This window comes from Muntiacus reevesi, chromosome 3 (assembly GCF_963930625.1).
Source record: "Muntiacus reevesi chromosome 3, mMunRee1.1, whole genome shotgun sequence".
Lineage (NCBI taxonomy): Eukaryota > Metazoa > Chordata > Mammalia > Artiodactyla > Cervidae > Muntiacus > Muntiacus reevesi.
The window spans coordinates 140,999,309-141,021,683 of NC_089251.1; the positions used below are offsets into that span (position 1 = coordinate 140,999,309).

General features: G+C 40.1%; 1 protein-coding gene across 1 annotated transcript in view; it reads left to right on the top strand.

Moving 5' to 3' along the window:
• DYTN (dystrotelin) overlaps positions 1-22,375 on the top strand; it is a 73,900-nt gene that overhangs the window by 18,567 nt on the left and 32,958 nt on the right. Inside the window, 6 exon segments of the mRNA XM_065928926.1 lie at positions 922-1,007; positions 1,530-1,630; positions 6,786-6,857; positions 7,120-7,283; positions 13,508-13,619; positions 15,029-15,177. Coding sequence (XP_065784998.1) covers positions 922-1,007; positions 1,530-1,630; positions 6,786-6,857; positions 7,120-7,283; positions 13,508-13,619; positions 15,029-15,177 — 684 coding nt within the window.

Here is a 22,375-nt window from a genome sequence, read left to right on the forward strand (position 1 = left end):
CCTTGTCAAAGGCTTGATTGTGCATGCTCTGGAGTCAGTGATGTTGTGTGTGTGTGAGTGTATATGTGTTTCACTGAACCCGAGTTTATCACTTTTTTGCTCCACTTCAACTCTGTTTATCTATGTGGTCTTGACCCAGTTGGCTTCATCTTGTAGAATGGACTTTTAAAAACTCGCAGTGAATATAAAACAATTGGAAAGTGCAGAAAAGTGTAAGGAAGAAGCAATATCACCCCAAAGCCTGCATCCTAGAGACAAGGACAGTTTAACCATTTGGCAAATTCCTTACTAGTTTATTGTTTATTTTTTGTCGTGCAAATAATATATAAGTATGTCCTCAAGTGATTTTTTTTTTTTCTTGATTTCAGCCTCCTTAAGTATTAAGCTTTTGGCTGTCCTTTCTATATTCAATGCCTGCCTCTAACAACCCACCTGCCTCTGATACATTGTTCTGCAACTTTCGGAACTGCATAGCTGGTGGGTGCAGGCTGATGAGGCTCTAGGTAGTGACCTGAGAAGAGGCAGATTTTTCTAACATAAAGGTTTGCTCATTCTGCCTCCCCTTTGGTCTTTGTCTCTCTTGTTTGTTTTCTGGGCCCATGAACCCTAAAGAAAATGAGAGCACCTGGTCAAGGAAGAGAGGGTGCACCCCTGGGTCCCCAGCGCCTAGGCTAGTGCTTTGTACCGAGAAAGCACCCAATAAACATTTGTTGAACACATGAATGGATAAATAATGGAGGATGAAATATTTCTATTCAATTCTTAGTCCTGTCAAATTCAAGACATAGGAAAACAGACCATGAAGAGCGCGAACTTGTAACATGATGTCAGAAATGTTCATTCATAGTCATGGTTTTTAGAGAATAACCCTGCCTTTCCTATCCTTGCCTCTGTTGTTTTTTTGTTGTTGTTGCCATGCAGCACAGGAACGGGTTTTCTCAAGCTTGCACCTGCAGCCGCCGCTCTGATCACCCTCTCAGGGGACAGTCCTCTTACGAAATACAGAGGTAACATAAGTAGGAGTTTAGAGTGTCTGAAGTGTGGTGACCACCAGACCTCTCCAACACATGACCGTCTTCACTCACTCCTGTATCCTCACTGCCGCATGACTCTGGTTCAGCTTGTACCCAGCAAAACTCAGAATTTTCCAAAATGTTGATCTGTGTGTTCTAACTGTTCATAATTTGGTTATCCTTGATATTTATTTGTATAGAGATTATTCAGACACCAGTAGTTCTTATTCTCTTAAAGCAGTCCCTACTCCCATCACCATTCACCAAACTCGTGGTCTTTGCCATCGATGTGCTCAATTATAAAAAATTAGAAATGTAAGTGGATCTTCATTACTTTTCAAGTTACTTAGTTTGGGAAGCCTTCAAAATAGCAAGCGGATAATCAAGAATTATAACTTACCCCTCTTTCCCCCATTAGACCCTAAAAATTAAGTGTTTAGGATTCAAAGCACATACTCTTCAAAGATAAATGGCAAGTATTCAATTAAAGGTTTCTCTTCCCCCTTATATGTCTAGCTCTTTTTCAGCTCTATGCAGAAAATAACAGGGGAGGTCACGATTTGGGGGCACGCATGACTCGAAGGGTTTTGAGAAACCTACTAACAGATCTACAACAGGTAAATCTCTAATGCTCAAGAGTTCTAAATGTGTTCCAGTTATATTTGTCATATTAATTATTAAAGGATCTTATTCTTTCAGCGTCGATTCTACCTTGATATAGTTCTCCAAGCAATCTCTCTCTTCTCTAGCCACTGGTAATATCTGAATGTAGTCTGACCTATTGCAATTATTTTCTAACTGGTTTGCCCAACTCAAGCCTCTCCTTTCTCCAACTCTTCCTCCACACAGCAGCTAGTGACTCTTCCAAATGTCAATGTAAATGCCTAAAATTCCTCACTGGCCATTTCTGGCTATAGAATAAAACCTAAATTCCTTAGTATCACAAGCAAAGCTTTCTCCAATCTTATATTTTCAAAAAGAGGTAAAATCATGATACTTATACACATTTAAATGAATGCAAGCAAATAAATATTTGTAACTCAAATATGGGTAACTTAAAAGTAAATAAATATAAAAATGTATTCAATTTTTTATTTATTAACTATAAGAGGGCTCCAGTAAGATGTCACAACAAGTTGAAAGAAATAACTAAAGAGCAAACTGATAGATTAAGAATGTTGTAATGAATTTGCAGGTGGACCCAAGAGTGGCTTGGGTAGGGGTGGGAGTTGTCACTCAACCAGGAGAGAATTCATTTGCATGTCCATAAATAGGAATTATTTGCATTGCGATCAGTTGTCAACAAGTTGACATTAATCTCTATAAAATTATAAGGTAGCCTAGTCAAAGAGAGTGATGCACATCTCTATAGGTTCAGATAACCCTCAATGAAAAGATATCCAGTGGTTTCCTTTGTGTATTAATTTTTCCTTAAACTCCTTCCAGCTTTGTCTCTCCTGCATATCAAAATCCTTACTGTACCTGACATGCTCCACTCCTGGCTTGTGCAGGTACATCTATCCACAACACACTGCCTCTCCTTTACTTGACAAATACTGTTTGTCTTTCCAGTTTACTCAAAATATTAGTCTCCTCATCACTGAAAACTTCTTAAACTCCTTGCATATAACTTTGTTATAGCACTTGTCAAATTTTGTTGCAATCATGCCTTAGATATGTGCTTTTCCCACTGGGCTGCTTCTCAAGGGCAATGATTATATCTCAGTGATCTTTATGTCTCCAATAGCTTGAAAAGAGCTTGACACTAAAGTCTTCACGTGTGCATACATATGTGCTAAGTCGTGTCTGATTCTTTGCAATCCAGTGGACAGTAGCCCACCAGGCTCCTCTGTCCATGGGATTTTCCAGACAAGATTACTGGAGTGGGTTGCCATGCCCTCCTCCAGGGGATCTTCCTGACCCAGGGATCGAAACTGCATCTCCTGAAGCTTCTGCGTTGCAGGCAGATTCTTTACCTATGAGCCACCAGGGAAGCCTACTAAGGCCTTTAACAAGTGCTTAATGAAGACATAGATGAAATGCAGCCCTGAAAACTCGATAGTTGATTTCCATCATTTCCTATGCTTTAAGAATGTGCAAATATAACATTGTTTTCATCCAATTAATAAGGAATCTAACCTCCTTAATGTAAATGTGCTTCTTAATTGTAAAAAATGATGTAACCAAGCAAGGTCTTCTGCAAATGGGTTATGTAGGCTCTGGATTATTTTGTGTACAAGTGATTACTGTCTCTATATATTTTACCCCTGCTTTAAGGATGTTTCTATTATTCTTCAAGCCCCTGTGAAATCCTCAAACTAGGTTTTCTGCACTGTGGAACTATAGTAATTTTCTGTCCTTTTCCCCCTGGTTCTGAACTGTAGGGAAGAAAAAAATTCTTTTTCCCTTACCCATCTTAAGTTCTGTGTCTGGGGCCCTGTAAATTAGACGTTTAAAAGAATTAACAAGAGAAAAACAAACCAAAGTTTATTCACATGTATGGTGCATGGGAACACCCAATGGTGAGTAACTCAAAGAAGTAGATACAACTCAGGCTTGTAAGCTATTTTACAGTAAACAAAGGAAAGGGGACTCTGGGCTTCTAGGTCGGGGAGGCAAGTTTATGAGAAGATGATCAGGAAATAGATGGTGAACAAGGGTTGTTTAGTAGGGTTTGTTTGTTATGCACATTTAAGTCTGTGATTTCTCCACTAACAAGGGTTGTTAAGAGTCCTCCTCTTCCTAGTAGGTAGAGGCAGACACTATTGGTAAAAACAAATTTCCTGTATAAATGTAAGTTACCTTTACAAAAGGAAAACCTGTGTCCTATTTTTAGAGCTTTTTCTGCTTCTATTGGCTCTCAATGACTTTTAGTTCAAAATAATACAAATGCCCAGGAGGTTTATTTGGGGGTGGCATATTCTGGTACACTGGAGAACCAAGGATTCTGAACAGGGGATTATTACAGTAAGAGTGGGAGGTGGATAAGGAGAAAGATTATCAGCAAGGAATATGATTTAGGAAAACCTATCCAAATTACCTTACTTCCCTGGTGGTCCAGTGGTTAAGACTCCACACTTCCACTGCGGGGGATGGGTTTGATCTCTGGTCGGGTATATCCTGCATGCCTGGCATGCATTGCAGGCCATGCAGTGTTGCCAAAAAATAAAATTAAATAAATAAAATATAATTACTTTTCCCCAAAACAATAAAAATTTTAAAAGTTACCCTTACTTTGATTCGGTCTTAATATTAAAGAGTTTATGTTCATACTGATTGCAATAATTAGTATTTAATTTATTCTGTAAATTTTAAACATTTAAGATGCTCATATTTCTTAAGTGGAGCAATGATCTTTTTTCATTTCTAAGGTTCAAACCTCAGATGTAGTTTTCAAAGAGCTCTTCTGGTGGTTGCCCCAGCACATGGATCCTGTCACCAGTTTTCTACTGACTCTCAGGCGTATCTTAAGAAGCTACTACCCCAATAATCCCCGCATTTGGGGGGGAGACTGGGAAAATCTGCCCATCCATTTATGCAATCAGTCTAGTTAGACTGAAGTGGTGAAGTGGATGTGATGAAAGAAGGTGGACGGAGGGGCATCTTCCTTCTGAAATCCTATGCCACTTCCTCACTAGTACAGCTGGCCCCAGGCTGGCTCCCCACCCAAGAGGCCCTAAAAATCTGCCCTTGTTTCAGGCTCAACCAAGGTCAACGAGCTGCTGAAATGGCAGCTCCTGCTGCGCTGTCTCCCCCTCATGCATCAGTAGGCTTCTGAGAAAGCTGTTAGGAAGCTGGAGATTTGCATAGTAAATTATCATCCCATTGACTTCCATTAAGAACACCGAGATGGGTTCCCATAGAAGACTCCGGGGCCCCTCTGTGTGATCCCACCCCCTCCCCCGAGAACCCTAATTATCATTTCAAGTGCTGTTCTGCCTATGCTGCAGGCCCTCTAGCCACATTTAATTCTTCCTTAGATTATCTGCAAGAAATTAGTCAAATGGGCATAAAATCTTTGTGCACACACTTAAGAGCCAAAAATGTAGGTTAAAACCCACAACAGAAGTAAATTTTCTTTTGACTGATATCAGAATCCCAGAACTGGCTAGTGGATCCTCTCTGATTCACTTTCCTTACTGTACAAATGAGGCTAAACCTCTTTTCCAGGGCTCAAGATACCATCCAAATAAGCGGTTCAGTTAGTTCATCAGTATTCACAGGCCAAAGTAGGGGTAATGAGTTATTTTTTCAGACAAAAGCCAAATAACACATCATGTTTAGTTCAGCTGGTGATGGGGTTATTATTAATTTAAAGTACAAGCCATCTTGTCACGATTACACAAATGTTTGTTGACTTCTGCCTGGCTAATTGTCAGCAAAGTGGTTCTAAGTGCCACTTTCCTGATTAGAAGAATGTTTATTCGAGTTGATGGACTCAGCAGGGGGGTCTTTGAAATTACTTCTGAGCTTGGGAGCAATGCCTGCTGACAATCTGCTGTAGAAGGCATCAGACATGAAATTAGGACACGTGACCAAATGGGCATAAATGGAGGTGACAGGTACGTGTATCTGTGCATATAGTTAATGTCAGGGCCAAGTCCCTGGCCATCTCAGCAGTCACAGGGTGTTCTCGGTCCCTTAGTTAAACTCCTTTATGTGGCTGAGTGAAAGATGGAAACCACTGAGTGAGGTAGTGTTAAATCAAGCCACTGGAATACATATCAGGTCCAGGTGTGACAAAGCTTTGGGAGAACCCCTCAGCAGAGTAGAGTCTTGGAGGGAGATCTCATTTGTATAGTAATTCAAATCTATTTTGTTTGTTTGTTTTACCTTGAGCAAAATATCAGATCTCAATTATTTCTTGTTGTAAACAAGGATAATAATAGCCCGGCCTCAAAAATTGGCACTTATTAAAATGAGATGATGTGTGTTTGAAATGATTTTCCTTAAAACTGCCCTGAACTTTAATATGGTATCGTTGTTATATGTAACTCGTAGGTGAACGAGGGCAAGTTCAGTTCAGTTCAGTCACTCAGTCATGTCCGATTCTTTGAGACCCCATGGACCACAACACGCCAGGCCTCCTTGTCCATCACCAACTTCCAGAGTTTACTCAAACTCATGTCCATTGAGTCAGTGATGCCATCCAACCATCTCATCCTCTGTCATCCCCTTCTCCTCCTGCCTTCAATCTTTCCCAGCATCAGGGTCTTTTCCAGTGAATCAGTCCTTCACATCAGGTGGCCAAAGGTTTGGAGTTTCAGCTTCAGCATCAGTCCTTCCAATGAATACTCAGGACTGATTTCCTTTAGGATGGACTGGTTGGATCTCCCTGCAGTCCAAGCAAAGAAAGGTTAAATAATTTAACTGGGATCACAAGAGAAACATGGAAGCCCTCCCTGTATTGCCCTCATTGCCAGAACTTCTTACTCTCCTCGTCCCAGCAGTCCAACGGCAAAGAAAGGTTAAATAATTTAACTGGGATCACAAGAGAAACATGGAAGCCCTCCCTGTATTGCCCTCATTGCCAGAACTTCTTACTCTCCTCGTCCCAGCCCCATTTCTCCCCACTTGTTCATTCTTTGTCTCTATTCATACACTGCACAAAATCCACACACGTCTTGTTTGCCTAATTGAAACAGTTCATCCAGCCTCAGACACCAGATATGTGTGACTCTTTGGCCATAAGTGCCACTGCTCAGGTGTGACTAGCGGCCACCCACTTCTCCATTTCTTAATCACTGACACAGGGTTTCTTGCTTCTTGTAGATTCCAACTGTCGTTGGGGAAAGTCGTGCTCTGTGCTCTGTGGAGAGTGCTACACGCAGCTGTTTCCAAGGGGTGAGTGCCACGCACATGTCCTTGGGAACTGGGGGCAGACACAGCTGCTGACCCATTTCAATCACAGACCTACTACTCCACACGCATCCCAGACAACCTAATTCAGGAGGTAAATTCACCTAATTCACCTTTGCATGAGATAAACTTCTTCAGCAGAGTCAACAGAAGCAGAGCCAGAAGAGAAGATGAAAACACATTTTTATCTCTTCAAGAGACTGCAGTCCTGCTTGGACACATATTTGACTGTGCCACTGTTTTTCAGGTGTTGAGCCCAGTAATCAAAGAAGAGAAATTCCTGTCTTGGTTGCAGTCTGAGCCTCCCATCCTCTTATGGATCCCAACCTGCTACCGACTGTCAGCCACTGAAATGGCCACTCACCCTGTTCGCTGTAGAATCTGCAGGAACTTTCCCATCACAGGACTGAGGTACAGTCACTCATCACTGTTACACAGACCATCACTCTCCAAATGGATCTAGAGTTGGAGCTTCTTCTCTCCAGATTCTTTTGGTTGTCTAACTCACACTTTTAGAACTCAACTAATTTGGTGGGGGTGGATAATAATTTTCTGTATGAATGATCCTGCCTATATTTTATTTTGCTTTCTATAATTAATGGAATATTAAGTTCTAGTGACACACATTCAGACCACTAGATGTTTTTATTCCTTAAAGGGAAAATGTTTTGCCTTTTGCTACCAAAACTCTTTTAAATATTTTATAGTTAACCATAACAATAACAATAGTTTACATTTTTTGTTCTTTAAAAATATTTTTGAAGTATAATTGATTTACAGGGTTGTGTTAACTTCGGCTGTACAGTAAAGTGGTTCAGTTATACATACATGCATTCTTTTACATATTCTTTTCCATTATGGTTTATCATAGGATATTGACTATGATTCCCTGTGCTATAGGACCTTGTTTACGCTTGCTAAATGTTCAACAAATATTAGGTTGTGTGGTTCACATGGATCATTTGTGGAAAACGTTATAACTCCATATAAAAATGGTGTTATTATGCCTAATGGCGGTATTATTATTTTTTAGCAGAGAAGCTAAGTAACCTAAGCTTAAGCTCACATGTTTAGCAAGTGGCTGAGACTGCGGCCCGAATCCAGAGTCCCTGCTCTGCAACCGTGATGCTCTGCTGCCTCCTTGTGCGGACAACTGAGAACATTCCTTGAAACCGAAGAAATGATGAGGCTTTATGGGAGCTGCTCATGTCAGAGCTTCTCTTTTCCTGGAGGAAAAGGCAGATTTGAAAGCTAGGTTTGGACATAGGAAATTCAGATCTTTCCATGGTTTTGAGATGACAGTCAAAATCCCATCTTAGGAAAAGGGTGTTGTAGGTTTCCTCTAAATAAAACAATAAAGAAGTAAAATTTGAGATATTATTAAAGATGGGGAGAGAGAAGGAAGCCAGCAAGCAAGGGCCAGGCAAGTGGGTGACCATCACCATGGTGGATGAACACAGGTATAACAGGGGCTAGTGATGTGGTGGAACTGATGAGCTAGGACAACCTGGGAACTCAAAACTGGTTTTAAAAGGGGGTATGCGCAGAAGGGGCAGGAAAAGTGACATAAAATACGTCTGATATAAAATAGGTCTGTTGAGCTCACTCAGAACTGGAAATCAGGTTTTAATTTTGCTGAGGAAGTGAATTGATTTTGCAGAGAATTCTGAGGACACAATGAAATTTCACTCATAGAAATTCTTCACAAATAACACAAGTTGAAACAAAAAAACATACCAATGACCCCAACTGTTGGTAACCAAGCAAGCTAAACCAAAGAAATATCCACACTACAATGAAAAGTAAATTCTTTTTTTAATTGGGCAGTGGGAAAACATTAATATGATTTTTCTTATTACAAGTATATCATAATCATTTACTCAATAAACAAGCATTACATAAGCGGTTACACTGTGTCCTGTACTGGGCCAGAGACAGAATTCGTTTTTGCAGTTACATAAAATACAACTTTAACATTGACATATTTTTTTCAAAATCATTATGTATAACATAAAGCATGTATTATTATTTTTATTTTTTCAAGGAGTCTTAGAATGTGAATGACTTGCTTAGGTCATTCAAAAAAAAAAAAAATAGCAAAAGCATGGGGCCAAATATGCCATATTGTAAGTTTTAGGTTGTGTCCCTACCTACTAAGAGTAAGATTAAACTTCTTTTTAGAAATGCCTCTGTGTGACCCATCTTTCCTCCTAGAAATCTAAGGCAATGTACAGTTCTCCTATATGCAGGCAGCCGAGTCATCTGGGCATGACCTCAAGCTTCTCTAGACCACAGTTTCTTTGTAAGCAAGAGAAGGATAGGTGAATCAAAGGATGACTTAGGCTTCTCTTAGCTGTAATCATCTGAGCTTATTAGAAAGTGCTTGAATACATTACAGGTCTAACCTTAAACCTGTGGTTTTGACTCTCAGAAAACCCCAGCTATGGCATCAAGGCTTTTAGTTTCAGTGAGAGTCATAAAGTCATCTTAAGCAGAAGTGTTCACAGATCTGGAGTTAGCAAGAAGAGGCAAGACTTGGCCTCCTAAAGTCGGAGGGAAAGACCAGAGATTGTTCCTAAACTGAGGGTCCAATTTTAGCAGGATGTGTCACACTTATACTCCTGAATAGCCATATAAGTTTGAAATGAGATTGGGGGAAATAACGTGGTCCTTTGTGAGTAAAAGCATCAACAACAGACCAGCTCATCCACACTGCACCCTTTCTCATGCCTCTGTCGGTAGTTTCAGAGCATGGAGGAAATAAGCCAAGGTTAGGATCACCATATTGTCCTAAGGAATCAACTGCAACCATACAGTAAAGTCAAATAAAGCAGCCAGTACAGATGGCTTATCAAATCATCTTAGTAGAAAATACTTCATGTTATACACATCACGTCTCCCCGAGTACGCATGTTGAATAATTTTCAAAGTTTTGTAAAACTTTACAAAGGCCTCGGCTTCCCTGGTAGCTCAGACGGTAAAGCGTCTCCCTGCAATGCGAGAGACCCAGGTTCAATCCCTGTGTCGGGAAGATCCCCTGAAGAAAGAAATGGCAACCTACTCCAGTACTCTAGCCTGGAAAATTCCATGGACTGAGGAGCCTGGTGACTACAGTCCATGGGGTCGCAAAGAGTTGGACACGACTGCGCGACTTCACACTCTTACAAGGCCTAGAGGTCAGGATTTACTAGCCCCATTTTCCTCCCTGAAGAAACGAAGTCATTCATTTAACTCAATCAATAAATGCTTATTGAAAACCTACCATGTGCCAGGTATCTTCAATGAACTTAAGTTTCTGTTTCAAGGTCATCTTGTAATAGTGACATGTGACTCTAACCAAGTCTCCTGCCTTGGTATTCTATTTTATATATACATTTGGTGGTGGTTTGGTGGTTCAGTTTGCTAAGTTGTATCTGACTTTGTGTGACCCCATGGACTGTAGCCCACCAGGCTCCTCTGTCCATGGGATTCTCCAGGCAAGAATACTGGAGTGGGTTGTCATTTCCTTATTCAGGGGATCTTCCCAACCCAGAATTCAAACCCAGGTCTCCTGCCCCTGCAGGCAGATTCTGTACCAACTGAGCTATAAGGGAAGCCCTTGTATATACATGTATTTATTTATCGTTTACTTACTTGGTTTAAGCAGGTCTTAGTTTCAGCACACAGGATCTTTTAGTTGCAGCATGTGATCTCACAGTTGCAGCACATGGGATCTAGTTCCCCAACCAGGGATTGAACCCAGGTCTCCTCCATTGGGAGTGTGTGGTCTTAGCCACAGGACCACCAGGGAAATCTCCCCTTGGTGGTCTATTACATGGGTTAAAATAGCTGGCTCTCCATTCAGATGGTATCCCTGGGCTCAAAGCCTAATTAAACCATTACCAAGTCATCGTGTAACTTTGTGTGTTTGCTTAAGATGTCTTTGAGTTTTAAGAACTGATTTAAAGAAATCAGTTTCTTCAAATGAGGGTAACAATAAGAATGCCTTCCCTTAAAGAACTTTCATGGGGATTAACTATGTCAATGCATGTCCCCTGCCAGCTGCATAGTGAGGGCTCAAAAATGTTTTCTATGCTACTGTGATAGCCCTTCAACACTCTATTAATACCCCCACTGTGAGTCTAGGTGTCAGGGACAGCAGTGAACAAGGGCCGTGAGAGCTGGCCTCATGGCCCTTGATTTCTTCTGCTTTGCCTTCCAATGACTTTGTTCAAAAACCCGTCTGCCATCTGGCCTCAGGAACATTCCAACTTTTTATTCCTCTGTTCTCCAGAGTTATCTGTAGGTCTGATAGATCTGACAAGCTCTAAACCCTTCTTCACCCCAGTCTGCATTACCTCATACCTCCTCTTCTTTCCACCTGGGATTTCCTTCACCTTAATCTCCCACCCAGCGTTCTACACTCAGCACAAGCCTCACTTCTTCCATGAAGGCTAATCAGACCATCCCATCCCCGGGTGTCTTCGCCTCTCTCTCCTCCTGCATTTATTTTCCATGCCTCTCACTCTGCATTTCATCACACAGTACTTAATTTTGCTAGTTAGTATACCTCAAGCTTCCCCATCATGTCTTTGCATCAAGATACAAAACTTGTATAGGAATCTTGTCATAGTTTTTACTTTTGTAACTTTGGAAACAGGAATTGAAAATTGTTCTGGGGCAAGACGAGTATATAAATGAGGGGAAGATGCTAGGGAGGAACTGTCCTAAAGGAATAGCTGCCACTTTGCCCTCGCCCATTGTTGCCACTGATGGGGAAGACACAACTTTATGTCACAGAATCTGTAGTTGAATATCAGTTAAAATATCGGGAAAAAGGTATAGATAGAGAAGGGAACCTTCCTACACTGTAGGTGGGAATGCATATTGATATAACCATTATAGAGAACAGTATGGAGGTTTCATAAAAAACTAAAAATAGAGCTACCAAATGACCCTGCAATCCTGGTCCTGAGCATATATCTGGAGAAAAACATGTTACAAAAGGATTACATGCACCCCAATGTTCTTTGCAACACTGTTTACAATAGCCAAGACATGGAAGCAACCTAAGCATCCATTCACAGAGGAATGGATAAAGATATTTTGTGTGCATATATACATATAATATAATGGAATATTATTTATATAATGGAATATTATATATATAATTGAATATTATATATATATTCCATATATAATGAAATATTATTCAGCCATTAAAAAGAATGAAATTATGCCATTTGCAACAACATGGATGTACCTAGAGATTGTCATACTGAGTTGAAGTAAGTTAGATAGAGGAGAAATATTGTATGACATCCCTTACATGCAGAATCTAAAAAGAAATGATACAAATGAGAATTCCATGGACAGAGGAGCCTGGCAGGCTACAGTCCATGGAGTCGCAAAGAGTCGGACACAACTGAGCGATTTTCACTTTTGGGAGATACATGTACACACTGCTATATATAAAATGGATAACCAACAAGGTCCTACTGTATAGCACAGGGAACTCTGCTCAATGTTATGTGGCAGCTTGTTGGGAGAGGAGTTTGGGAGAGAGTGGATACATGTATGTGTATGTCTGACTCCTTGTCCACCTGAAACAGTCACAACATTGTTAATCATCTATACCCAAATACAAAATAAAAAGCTTTTTTGGAAAAAGTATAGATCCTTGATATTTTACAAATGGTATGATCCTATTCATCCTTGAAAGTTGCTAATTCTTGATTGTGTGGTCTCACCAGCAACGCTCCTGAAAAGCACGACATTTTCCCTGAGTGCCTAGAGACACCCTTCCTTAGCAGAATGTCTCAAGATCTCCTCTCCTCTGACAGGTGATTTAAGATTGTAACTGTTCATAATAGAGAGTCTGCAGAGCTGATGTGTTAACAAACTTGGCTGTGTTTGTCACTCAGTCTTGGCTGTTCGAGAAGGAAATGGCAACCCCCTCCAGTACCTTTGCCTGGAAAATCCCATGGACGGAGGAGCCTGGTAGGCTGCAGTCCATGGGGTCGCAAACAGTTGGACAGGACTGAGCGGCTTCACTTGGACTTGGACCTTGGCTGATGGGGAACTCCCACTCTTCACTGTATTCCTTCCTGCATGCAAATTTCTAAAAAATGACACATTTATTTTAGACACATTTATTTTATCTATGATTTTATTTTCCCCAATACCACACAGGAATGCAGGCCCAATATCATCACATCTCACAAATTATCAAGAGAATTTAGAATTCTAACTTTTTGGAAATCTCCCAGGTTTCTTTAAGTTGGCAATTACATTGAAATTGCTCGAACATTTTGTGCAGCTACCCAAAATGTGGCCGCAGACTTCAGAGTGTATCCTAAGAGTTGTTGCACACAGTCCCATGCGTATAAAAGACACTTGGTATTTTTTGGTGGGGGAGAGGATAAATCAGGCCTCTTTACTATAGTTTGTTGACAAAATTATATTCATTTAATGTCATATTATAAAAATGACAAAATAAAATGAATGATAAAAAGAAGATCTAACTGTACACTCACTCAATAGCTCAGATCCTCAGATATCTCTTATTTATCTTAGGATGCTCCTTCTTCTGACTAATATTTTCTTTGCTCACCTATGAATAGTGATGTAAGTCACACTTCCACTTTAATTGGCAGATACCGCTGTCTGAAGTGTCTCAACTTTGACATCTGCCAAGTGTGTTTCTTATCTAGTCTTCAGGGCGAGTCCCACCAGAAGCCTCATCCTGTGGTTGAGAACTGCATCCAGGTAACATTTAACGCAATGTACCAAGCTATTCATAAGTCTTATCAGTGAGAGCTACGGCAATGAAAAAAACATTCCCATCAGGAAGACCACAGATTCTACTCCTTTCATACATTACAATATTTAAGATTAAAGAAGTGGCAAGCTCAACCTTAAATATCTCTCAATATACTTATACTTTACACTGTAGATTTTAATAAAACCTTTTGGAGACAATGGGCCAGAGTCTAATCCGAAGCCACTGACCGGTACTACGTGTAAGAAAATATCTGAGGAATAAGAGCGGAGAGTCATCGGAAATAGATACAGATTAAAAATTTAAAAACTCTCATTTGGTTAAAAAAAAAAAAAAACGATGCAATGAGGCCTCTAGTTGCTAGTGCATTTCAGGATAAGTTTTCTCTTTTAACATGTCTTTTCCTCGGCACTAAAATTCAAGTATATTTTCCTTAGTAAAAACAAAAGAGAAAGATTACTATCTCAGTTTTGACTGGAGCCAGTATAAAACTAGACTTTACAGCTGACTTTCAAAAAAAATTTAAAGAAAACTATAAATATGCAGGAAGAGAATTCAGCTCATGGTAATAACAAAGAGAAATAGGATACTTTTAAGGCAGAGAGCATTTAAGATTTTCCAGAAATCTCTTAGTAGAAATCAGTTTCTCCATGCAGTTGGTCTCACTCTCAAATTCCAAATAGTAAAAGCTGTTGACTAATTACCTTTATTGAGGACAATTTTCCCTCATGATCTCTTTACCATGAATGGTCCACCAAAGTCAAGTGCCTTAATCTTGCCAAATAATTTTCAGAGGATATTGCTGTACTAAACTTTATTAACTCAGATTCTCAGGTTTATTAGCATATGATCCTCCCACCTAGGGGAAAATAGGACTTATCGATGTTAGACTGACACCATGTGGTCATTTTGTTATTACACTTTAGATTTCAAGAGTTGAACATTCTAAAACTTCTCATTACTTTGTTTCTTTTTGACTTACATGTGGGGTCCATGGATGGACTTCAGGTGGCCTGTGAATCCACTGAACTTTTACGGAAAATTTAATTTATAGGCATTTTTCTGGAAATAAATTTCCAAAGAATCCCTCCAATTAGCATCCATAGACACAGTTCTCTTTCACATTCTCTTTTAGCTTTAGAATTCCACATTCCAGAAGAGGAGTTATTGTGGAAGTTAGGGGGTATTTAATTTGGAAATAGATATTATATGTATGTGAATAGAGAGAGAATGTGAAGAAGTTCAGATAGGACGGAAGTAAGATGATTTTTCTGTGGACATAAAAATTAGTGAAATAATCTCAGAAACTTTCATGGCGGCCAGTCCACCCAAGTAAGGAAAGAAGATCACGTTTAAGCTGATCTGATGCCCTTTGTACTGTTGGTCATCCCAGCAGATGTCAGCAAAGGACAATACAAAACTCATCCTCAAGACCCTCAGAAACAACCTGCTCCAATGGCGCTGTAGGAGGAAAGAAGCTGCGAGAAGGCAATGGCTCCTGGACAAGATGAATCCAAAGGATGTGGCTAACTGTGCACGGGCCAGGTGAGTGGATTCCTGCAGGGTGGCAACCCGAAGCCTGGTACTGGGGTTATGCAGCCAGCCCAGGGCATCTGCAGCAGCGGAAGGGGTAAGATGCTGTTCCCCTCTAGAAACAACCTTTAATTTTAAAGTAGAACAAGAGACAAAACTACCTTTAAGTGGCCCATTCCATCATTTAGTTATCCCAGCTGAAGACCTCAGACAGATTTTTAATATTAGGATTTGAATAACTTTCTCCAACATCTTTCTTTTTCATTGGTTTACTTCGGAAAGCCTAATTCAGAATTAATATTTTCTTTTAAAAAAGGAAAAGAAAGACACATTCCATCACTCACAACCATATGCTGTTCACATTTCAGTATTACCAAATCAGGAATTAGGCTGTAGATACAGATTTTCATTCTTTTTTCCATATACATTAAATAGAGAGCATTTGTCCCGTCATTAGTGGTGCTAGTGGTAAAGAACCCACCAGCCAATGCAGGAGACAAAAGAGAGGTGGGTTCAATCCCTGGGTCAGGAAGATCCCCAGAAGTAGGAAATGACAACCCACTCCAGTATTCTTGCCTAGAGAACCCCATGGACAGAGGAGCCTGGTGGACTATAGTCCGTAGGGTCGCGGAGTCATACAAAACTGAAGCAACTTGACATGTAGCTTCCATCATTTCAATGACCACACTCTCATCCTTATAAAGAAGTGCCATAATTTAGAAGCAATCCCTTAACATTTTGATTCTTTTCAAATTTTGCCCCCCACTAAAATTCTGTAGTCAATATCCCTATATGTGCATTTTCCTATATGTTTAATACTTCATTAAAATAAACTCACCCAAGTAAAACAGTTGCATTAAATGTTGTGAATTTTGTTAATCCGCAAAATTCAGAATGCCAATCTGTGTTCCAGAGGGCTACTCAAAGGACACCCATCACCCTGGTAACTGAGATCATCCATCACACACCTGAGTACCAGCCTAAAGATGACCTTTTAAAAGTCATCATGACCTGAAAGTTTGAAGTCACTATTTCTTTATAATTTAAAACTCCAGAAGATACAGAAAGAGGCACTATTTCCATGGGCTTATGATCATGAAACTTTTGGGAGGAAAGCAGCCAGAATAATCCATGCACTCTTATTTTATCTACCAGAAGTGTAAAAATAGATCACTTTAATCAAATTGATATTAATTTGTTAATTTCTTCTGTAATTCCCTAAACTTTTCTCAGACATCTATCATATTATGTCTCAATCCTAGACCCTATTTGTGTGGTCATTTTGTCACTTTATAGTTTGGTGTAATTTCATTTATTTTTATAGCTCTCTGAAAGGAAAAATACATATTGACCTGGAAATTAGATACCATGCCTACACCTGTACCACACTTACCTAGCAGGTGGTTATCACCGGACTCATAAAGTTAGAGAATTTGGCTAACTCCAGTTCATCTTCTCTTTGGCTGCGCTGGGTCTTGGCTGCTTTTGCGGGCTTTCTCTGGTTGCGGTGAGTGGGGGCTCTTGGTTGTGGTGTGCGGGGCTCTCATCGTGGCGGCTTCTCTTGCCGTGGAGTACAGGCTGTGGCTCTCCGGCCCAGTCGTTGTAGCATGGGGTTTAGCTGCGCAGAAGCATATGGAATCTTCCTGGACCGGAGATCAAACCCATGTCCCCTGCACTGGCAGGCAGATTCTTATCCACTGCGCCATCAGGGAAGTCCTGGCTATTATCTTGATGTATATCTTCAACATAGCACAAATAATTTAAATTTAAAAATAAAAGCAAAGAAATCAGGTAGCAACTCATCTGTCATCTTCAAGCCATTTATTTCACCTTTCCCTAGCAGAGTAACACTAAACTCTGACAATTAGTCAGCTGGATTTATTGCATACTTGAAATCTTCTCCAGATCCCTCCATTCTCATAGTTAGAACTCCAAGATTGATGCTCTTATTTGCATTTCTTTTGGCCACAGAAGCCTGGCTGATCTTTAAAAAAAAAAAACAAAATAAGATGGTATTCCTCACGCATTCATTTCTCCCAAACTTACTGTAGGCCTTAAGCCCCTCCATTAGCTTCGCATTGTTTTTAAGCTAAAGACTGAACATTGTAAGATGACTTAGAAAACTCCTGCGTGTTTGAACCACCCTGGGAACCTCTCCAGGTCCATTCTCCCCTCCACACCTCTGTTCTCCGGTTCTGCTCCTCCCTCCTCACCATAGGACTAAGCCGTAGCCCCCAATCTCACAATTAAAACCTTTACTTTAAAGAATTGGTATCCTTAGACCGCCTCTTTGCATGGCTGGACTGCTTACCTCTTAAATACTCGCAAAAGGTCTAGTCAGATGTCATCTCATCCTTAAGGCCCTGCCTGACTACCTATTTACCATTTTATCCCCTGTCCCCACGCTGACACTCCCAAACTCCCTCCCTTGTTTTATTTCTCTTCAAAAGTATCTCATCAGCATCTGATGTTCTATATACTCACTTTGTTCGCTTTAATGGAAACTCCATCAGGGGAGGGAACTTTTATTGTTTCCAGTTGTATTACCAGAATTTACAGCAGCATCTCAGTATGATAAATGCACAATAAATATTTGCTGAATACTCATGGACTGAATAATAAAATGAGTGGATGCATGATAGAGGTATTGATGGATGGTTGGATTGATAACATGGGTCTCTTAAAATGGAGTATGAAGTGTCACAAGGAGTAATTAATTATCCAATGTTGGAAGACATTCAGTTCAGTTCAGTCACTCAGTCGTGTCTGACTCTTTGCGACCCCATGAATCCCATCATGCCAGGCCTCCCTGTCCATCACAAACTCCCGGAGTTTACTCAAATTCATGTCCATTGAGTCGGTGATGCCATCCAGCCATCTCATTCTCTGTCGTCCCCTTCTCCTCCTGCCCCCAATCCCTCCCAGCATCAAGGTCTTTTCCAATGAGTCAACTCTTCATATGAGGTGGTCAAAGTATTGGAGTTTCAGCTTCAGCATCTGTCCTTCCAATAAACACCCAGGACTGATCTCCTTTAGGACGGACTGGCTGGATCTCCTTGCAGTCCAAGGGACTCTCAAGAGTCTTCTCCATAACCACAGTTCAAAAGCATCAATTCTTCGGTGCTCAGTTTTCTTCACAGTCCAACTCTCACATCCATACATGACCACTGGAAAAATCATAGCCGTGACCAAATGGACCTTTGTTGGTAAAGTAATGTCTCTGCTTTTTAATAAGCTACTCAGGTTGGTCATAACTTTCCTTCCAAGGAGTAAGCGTATTTTAATTTCATGGCTGCAGTCACCATCTGAACTGATTTTGGAGCCCAAAAAAATAAAGTCTGACACTGTTTCCACTGTCTCCCCATCTACTTCCCATGAGGTAATGGGACCAGATGCCATGATATTAGTTTTCTGAATGTTAAGCTTTAAGCCAACTTTTTCACTCTCCTCTTTCACTTTCATCAAGAGGCTTTTTAGTTCCTCTTCATTTTCTGCCATAAAGGTGGTGTCATCTGCATATCTGAGGTTATTGATATTTCTCCCGGCAATCTTGACTCCAGCTTGTGCTTCCTCCAGCCGAGCATTTCTCATGATGTACTCTGCATATAAGTTAAATAAGCAGGGTGACAATACACAGCCTTGACGTACTCCTTTTCCTATTTGGGACCAGTCTGTTGTTCCATGTCCAGCTCTAACTGTTGCTTCCTGACCTGCATACAGGTTTCTCAAGAGGCAGGTCAGATGGTCTGGTATTCTCATCTCTTTGAGAATTTTCCACATTTTATTGTGATCCACGCAGTCGAAGGCTTTGGCATAGTCAATAAAGCAGAAATAGATGTTTTTCTGGAACTCTCTTGCTTTTTCGATGATCCAGCGGATACTGGCAATTTGATCTCTGGTTCCTCTGCCTTGTCTAAAACCAGCTTGAACATCTGGAAGTTCACAGTTCACGTATTGCTGAAGCCTGGCTTGGAGAATTTTGAGCATTACTTTACAAGCATGTGAGATGAGTGCAATTGTGCGGTAGTTTGAGCATTCTTTGGGATTGCCTTTGTTAGGGATTGGAATGAAAACTGACCTTTTCCAGTCCTGTGGCCACTGCTGAGTTTTCCAAATTTGCTGGCATATTGAGTGCAGCACTTTGACAGCATCATCTTTTAGGATTTGAAATAGCTCAACTGGAATTCCATCACCTCCACTAGCTTTGTTCTAGTGACATTTAAACCTGGGACAGAAAGACAAAGAAGTCTTGTTCTTATCCAGTGAGTGGCCTCGGGGAATGTTTCTAAGACTTTGTTTTTTTCACCTGATGACAGAGATAACTTGTTCTTCCTACTCCCAGAGTAGTGTTTGTGGAGATAAGATGAAAAAAAGGGAATTGTAAGCCCTATGCAAAGCTAGGACTTGCCAATATCCATTGGATCATAGAAAAAGGAAGAAAATTCCAGAAAAACACCTACTTTTGCTTCATTGACTAAGCTAAATCCTTTGACTGTGTGCATCACAACAAACTGTGGAAAATTCTTAAAGACATGATACCAGACCACCTTACCTGCCCCCTGAGAAACCTGTATGCAGGTCAAGAAGCCAACAGTTAGGACCAGGCATGGAACAGTAGACTGGTTCAAAATTGGGAAAGAACTCTATACATCTGTATACAACTTTATACATCAAGACTGTATATTGTCACCCTGCTTATTTAACTTATATGCAGAGTTCATCATGTGAAATGCTGGATTGATGAAGCACAAGCTGGAATCAAGATTGCCTGAGGAAATATCATAACCTCAGATATGCAGATGAAACCATCCTTATGGCAGAAAGTGAAGAGGACCCTCTTGATAAACGTGAAAGAGGAGAGTGAAAAAGCTGGCTCAGTATTCAAAAAATGAAGATCATGGCATCCTGTCCCATCACTTCATGGCAAATAGGTAGGGAAACAATGGAAACAGTGACAGATTTTATTTTCTTGGGCTCCATAATCACTGCAGATGGTGACTGCAGCTATGAAGTTAAAGGACACTTGCTTCTTGGGAAAAAAAACTATGACAAACCTAGACAGCATATTAAAAAGCAGAAACATTACTTTTCAGCAGTCATCTAGTAAAAGCTATGGTTTTTCCAGTAGTCATGTATGGATATGAGAATTGGACTGTAAAGAAAGTTGAATGCTGAGGAATTGATGCTTTTGAGCTGTAGTGTTGGAGAAGACTCTTGAGAGTCCCTTGGACTTCAAGGAGATCCAACCAGTCTATCGGAAAAGAAATCAATCCTGAATATTCATTGGAAGGACTGATGCTGAAGCTGAAGTTCCAATATTTTGGCCACCTTATGCAAAGAGCTGGTTCATTAGAAAAGACCCTGATGCTGGGAAAGATTGAAGGAAGGAGGAGAAGGGGATGATAGAGGACAAGATGGTTGGATGGCATCAATGACTTGGTGGACATGAGTTGAGCAAGCTCTGGGAGTTGGTGAAGGACAGGAAGCCTGGCATGTTGCAGTCCGTGGGGTTTCAGAGTCAGACACGAGTGAGCAACTGAACAACAGCAACATGCAGAGCTAAAGGTTCTTAAAATGTCATTGTGTTATATTCTGTTCACCAGAAAGTGTCGGCCCCGTAAACACACAAGTGCAGTGTACCACAGAGTAATCACTTATTTTCTTATACTGTAATTGCATTCTGTAAAAATAAGTGCACTATGTCAGAAATGATTGTATTTGTCTGTTCATTAGACATAAATTCTCTATGAGCAGGGAGTTCTCTTGTTTTTTTTTTAAGTCTTTTTTGTCTGCAATAACTCAAGATGGTAAGATACTTTAAATAGTTTTTGAATGAGGGAATGAAATTAAATGCAGTTGTATAAAACGAAATATGCCTGGCCGTAAACTACTCTACTCTATGCTCTTTTAGCTATGTTGGTAATAAACACATGTCTGCACTTACCCCTAGTGTCTGACCTGGACAGGATGACCTGGGAGATTTTCTGTAGTCATCCCTGAACTTCTTTACATTTCTAGATTATCAAGAGGGAAGGGAATGGAAGTTTTGTTCCTCTTGTTGGTTAATTAGCTCCATATCAACTAAGTCGTTGAAAGAGAGAGAGAGCACAGAGAAAAAGCTGAACTACTCTGTTGTTATTTTTTTTATATTAGATTTAATAACCGACTTAACATTTTCTAACAAGATTCTCCTCAGTGTCACACCTGATCATTAAAACTTGTTACAACCTCTCATAAAATTCTACTTTTATAACAGGCTCTCCATTCAGTGTAATAGATCTGAAGTACCAATGCATGAGTGTACAACTGAACCAGTAGAAATAGCAGCCTCAGAGACCTTCAAACAAAAGCTTCAAAGACTATCTCAGGCTCAGCAAACCAATGGCAGCAACCCACATCATCAGGTGAGACCAAAGAGGAAAAGAACAATCAAAGCACAATTAATCTGGACTTGCATTGGTGTGGTGAACTGCCATGGGCCATTCCTTAATTTAGGGAATATTTTCAAGCTGCTAATATGATCAAAGAAAAATCTAGGAGCGTCTTTCTTTTTTGAAGCTCATTATAAGCTGTTTTTATTGTCATTCAAGCTTCAAAATGATCACCACAGCTAAGAACTAGGTCAGTAGGTTTTCCTTCTTCTAATCCACCATTAGGAATGTATTTCTTAAAATAGCTTATTTCCAGTCATAAAGTGCTACATATTTATTGTAAAGTTTGGAAAATTCAGAGACGAGCAAAGAGCAAAATTAAAACTGCAATCAATCTCTAACTATTGTTAATATTTTTGATTTCTCATTTTCTCTGCAAATATTTCAAATATAACTTACATCATACTGCAGAATGTGTTGATCATATAGTTCTATAACTGTAAGTTATATTGTGGGTGTTTTCCCAATGCTGTTACAATTCTTCAAGAACATCTTAATGGTTGTATATTTTTTACTTAAATGGACTGAGCCATATTTATCTAACCCCTCCTCTGTTGTTGGATATTTGGATTATTTCCAACTTTTGCTATAATTTCTACGTTTACTACTGAAATCTTCATACCTTAATCTTTGTACATGGCTCCCCACTTAGTTCATGAGTGTATATTTTGTAAAGTGGAATCACTAAGTGAGAAGTGGGAACATTTTAAAGACTCTCCATACAAAATTGCTATTTAGAAAGGATATACCAAATTACACTCCCAGTGAGTTCAAGTAAC